The sequence below is a fragment of the Geospiza fortis genome, unplaced genomic scaffold (assembly GCF_000277835.1).
Source record: "Geospiza fortis unplaced genomic scaffold, GeoFor_1.0 scaffold283, whole genome shotgun sequence".
NCBI classification, from domain to species: Eukaryota; Metazoa; Chordata; class Aves; order Passeriformes; family Thraupidae; genus Geospiza; species Geospiza fortis.
Window position 1 is genome coordinate 622,455 of NW_005054571.1, and position 4,202 is coordinate 626,656.

At 39.4% G+C, this 4,202-nt stretch overlaps 1 protein-coding gene across 4 annotated transcripts in view; it reads left to right on the forward strand.

Moving 5' to 3' along the window:
- The first annotated feature begins 1,551 nt into the window (after positions 1–1,551).
- CCT8 (chaperonin containing TCP1 subunit 8) overlaps positions 1,552–4,202 on the forward strand; it is an 8,884-nt gene continuing 6,233 nt past the window's right edge. For all 4 annotated transcript variants that reach the window (XM_031064228.1, XM_031064226.1, XM_031064227.1 and 1 more), the window contains exons 1-4: positions 1,552–1,638; positions 2,258–2,337; positions 3,554–3,703; positions 3,960–4,140. In XM_031064228.1, coding sequence (XP_030920088.1) covers positions 2,260–2,337; positions 3,554–3,703; positions 3,960–4,140 — 409 coding nt within the window. In that variant the 5' untranslated portion in view covers positions 1,552–1,638; positions 2,258–2,259. The remainder of the gene's footprint in view (positions 1,639–2,257; positions 2,338–3,553; positions 3,704–3,959; positions 4,141–4,202) is intronic.

Here is a 4,202-nt window from a genome sequence, read left to right on the forward strand (position 1 = left end):
CCCGCCCTGCGGGGCGGCGCCCGGCGCGCGCGGCCTTCCAGAAATCTCTGCGGGCCGGGATCCCGCTGCCCGCCCTGCCCGGGGCCCGGCCCTGCCGCTGCGTGCCGCCCCCGGGATGCGCCAGCACCCGGCTCTGTTCCCAGCGCTCCGGCAGGGGCTGGGCAGCAACATTTCGGCCAGGCCCTGTAGTTGAAGCTGTTCAGAAGTATCCGGCTCGTTCTGCTGGGTTTTTTTTTTCTTTTTTCTGATACCTCTGTCAGCGATGCAGAACAATGGAATGTTTTCTGTATATTTCCTTGCCAGGAAGGAAAATACAGTTTTCACTGTATTTAACGTTAACATAATTAAGATTTTGGTAGAGTTGAAGGACTGCGTCTTAGTAAAGGAGAAGATTTCTTTGAAAAGTGGGCAGAAAGCAAGAAGGTGTGGTGTTTTTTCTTTTTTATTCGTAGAATCAATAGAAGAGTTTGGACTGGAAAGGACCTTAAAGATCATTTAGCTCCAAGCCGTATCTGGTCTTGGACGTTTCCAGGGTTGTGCATCTACAGTTTTTCTGGGAAATCTGTGCCAGAGCCTCACCACCCTCATAGGGAAGAATTTCAGGGCTTCCTAACAGTTTCAACATACTTTCTTTCAATGCGAAGCCATTGCCCCTTGTCCTGTCTCTCCAGGCCCTTGTTTCCCTCTCTCCAAGAAAGATGGAAAATAGGAAAGTTTTACTTTTGCTGCTACTTAATAGAAAGAAGAGTGAAGGTAGCAGTTCTGAAAGCCCTTTGTGTTTCTTCTTAGAATCCTTGGAGCCAAATAACGCCATACATTCAGGGCAGGGGCAGAACAGGGAAGCAGAGTGGCCTCAGTGGTAGAAAATTCAAGGCCAGAAGAGCAAGAGTTGTCTCCTGCAAAAGAAGGAGGCAGCTGGCAATCTAAGTTGTTTGATTATTTCTAGTTTTCTCCCCTTACAGGCTGTACAGTACTTTTTATCCTGCTTTTTCTTTCTTAAGGTCCTTTCTGGGGATCCCATCTTGTCTTAAGGTTTCCAAGCTCAAGCCAGGCTGATTGCCTTCTCAAGCACAGATATTTTGCTTAATCATTCTGCTTCTGAATTTTCAAACTACACATCCTTTGAACATAGAACTGAGTTAAATTATTTTTGTAGCATACAAAGGTGTGAGTAAAGAAGCATGTACAGAAACCCTTGCCCCTCTCCAGCTGGGTCTTGGTTGTTTTCTGTTTCTTTTTGCCATGTCACAAAACTTTTTTAGAAGGCTGAAGGGATGCAAACTGTATTGGGAGTCAAGTCACTGTTCAGATTTTCTCTTTGGAAGCTTTTTGTGCCTGCTGAGCTACCTTGTTGAGAAGGTGTACACAGTAGCTCTCACTGTCTTTGGGTAAGGTTTGGGGTCTGTTTAAACTGTATGTGAAATACCAAATGTATATTAATGAAAAACTTTGAGGGACTCAGTAGATTGACACTGCTTTGATGAGCAATTACTAGTTCATCACTTTTTTTTGTTAGCCTAATTCTGATCAGTCATTGTTCTCTTTAGCATTATTCAGGACTAGAAGAAGCTGTCTACAGAAACATCCAGGCATGCAAGGAACTTGCTCAAACCACCCGTACAGCATATGGACCAAATGGTAAATAAATCCTAAAATTACTGCTGCATTTTTGAGACAAATGCTGTGTTTGGAGGCTAAACATACCTTGACAAAGAAGCAGCTGTTTGTTTCTGGAGGAAACACATTGGACTTGCTCTAAAACTGCAAATATGTGACTGTTTATTTGTGACTGTAGAAACAGATTTTGTTTTGACAGCTCTTGAATTATGCTCACTGTCTGCTTTTGCCAGGTTTTTGTAGCAGTTACTGTGTTCTCTTTGAAACACGGTATAAAATATATGAAAAAGCATAAAAATTAAAGGAAACATGATAACATGGTAGGTAGCCATAGTGAACATAATCTTGTTCAGTCAGATATATGGAAACAAAATATTCTCCTGTGTCATTTAATTAAATTATGTGCTGGTATTTCAGAACAGAAAACTGCTTACTCAGAAATTACTGATTTCTCCTTAATGTCCTACACTTCAAGTATTATTTCACAAAAATGTTTTGAAGTTATTAAATTAGAAACAAAGCTAACCATTTTAATGTGCAAGATACACCTGAAAGTTAGGAAACAGTTGCTGTTTCCTAATATTCATAATATTGTTTGCATGAGGAATTATTTTTATAATGTTTTTGTTTTCCCATTTAGGAATGAACAAAATGGTTATCAATCATCTGGAAAAGCTTTTTGTTACAAATGATGCTGCTACTATCCTGAGAGAGTTAGAGGTAAGTTTTCTTGCTTCAGATGATGTCAGTTGTGGACCAGTGTTTCTGCTCATGGGCTGTTGTGGTTCTGACTGTCAGTAAGGAAATGTCACTCTGACAGATTATTTACATATGTCACTTGGGAAGTCATTCACTTTTTTCACTGAATTTGAGGTCCGCAGTGAAGAATATAATTCTTTGTGAAGCAGCATTAATAATTGTTTAATAATTAGTGATTGTTTAAAAAATGCTTAATAATTCCTTACTTTCCCCCAAAACCAGTAGGTTTAAAAGAGGATATGTCTAGAAATGCAGTGGTTTGGAAAAGTCTGCCTGACACAGCTGTTGAGTTAATCTCCCAGTGTTGTTGCTTGCCATGTTCTCCTGACTGCTTAGAGTCCATCAATTGAATTTAAGAATCTGAGACTATAGCAGCATCCTTCTGTAAATACTGTGAAGGCATGAAAAGACTTTCCTAATTCTTCCTGCGACTTCAAATTTATATTTGTGACATAACACAAATAATATTTTACTGAATATTATACTTAGTGATAGAGATTATGTAAGTATGAAGTATTTACTTAGTGAATACATTGTGTTGGTGTTCAGTTTGAGTAGAGTAACTGTGGAAGACTCAGTTGTGTTTTTAAAAAATACATAATCTGCATACTAGTGACCTAATCTGATACATTTCGCATGTTACTTTCTGATATAAAATGGCAGGTATAAATATTCAGGAATATGGTATTTTATTCCATTTATTTGAAGGAAAAGTAAAGCAGTGCAATCTTTAAGCAGAGCCCTCCCACACTCTCCCCCCTTAAAATGAAACTGTTATTTAGACATGTATTTTGTGTGTTACGCATGAATTCAGTTTGAAGTTCTAAGCTCCAGAATGTTTTCCTGTTGCAGAAATCAGTTGTGGAACCACTGCATCCTGGGAAAGTAGCTTAGAACCAATGTCAAGGATATCTAATGTATGTTGTAGTGGCAATGTTCAGTTCTCTGATTTTTAAAAAAAATATATATTTCTGCTTTTTCTTACTAGAGAAGTTATCCAATTAAGAATATCTGCTGCTTTCTTTTCCAATTTTGTGCATTCTTCATATCTCTAGGTACAATTTGAGATATCTGATGTCAGTCTTCCAAATAAGAGAGCTTAGAGGGAAGCATAGAAAATGCCTGAAGCTGGAGTCTTAGGTGATGTGTTAGTCACCAAGTGTAACTTCTTTTAAAGGTCCAGCATCCTGCTGCAAAAATGCTTGTGATGGCTTCACACATGCAAGAACAAGAGGTTGGAGATGGAACAAATTTTGTCCTTGTTTTTGCCGGAGTTCTTCTGGAGTTAGCAGAAGACCTTCTGAGGATGGGGTTATCTGTTTCAGAGGCAAGTTATATTCTCATTACAGTTCACAGAGCTTGAATCCAGATTGCTGCTGGTCAGTGTTCTTGGGTCATAATACTGTGAAATCATCTGCTTTCTTCCCACCTCATTTTTTACATAAAGATGTTTCAAGGGGAACCACGTATGATTGCTTGCTTCCCTTGTAAACTTTTGCATCTGTTAAAGTTTTATGGCTATTTGAAAAGAAGTTTAAAGCAGTGTGAAGTCTTGTAGTGAATATTTACTGTTTGCTGCACAGGTGATTGAAGGATATGAAAAGGCTTGCAAGAAAGCCCTAGAAATTCTTCCAGATTTGGTGTGCTGTTCTGCAAAGAACCTCCGAGATGTTGAAGAAGTGGCATCTTTGTTGTACACGTCAGTCATGAGCAAACAATATGGCAATGAACGGTTCTTGGCAAAGCTCATTGCTCAGGCCTGTGGTGAGTGGGGCTGGAACAGCTAAAAAACTGAGTGGGTTTGGTTATGGTCCTTATATTTCACT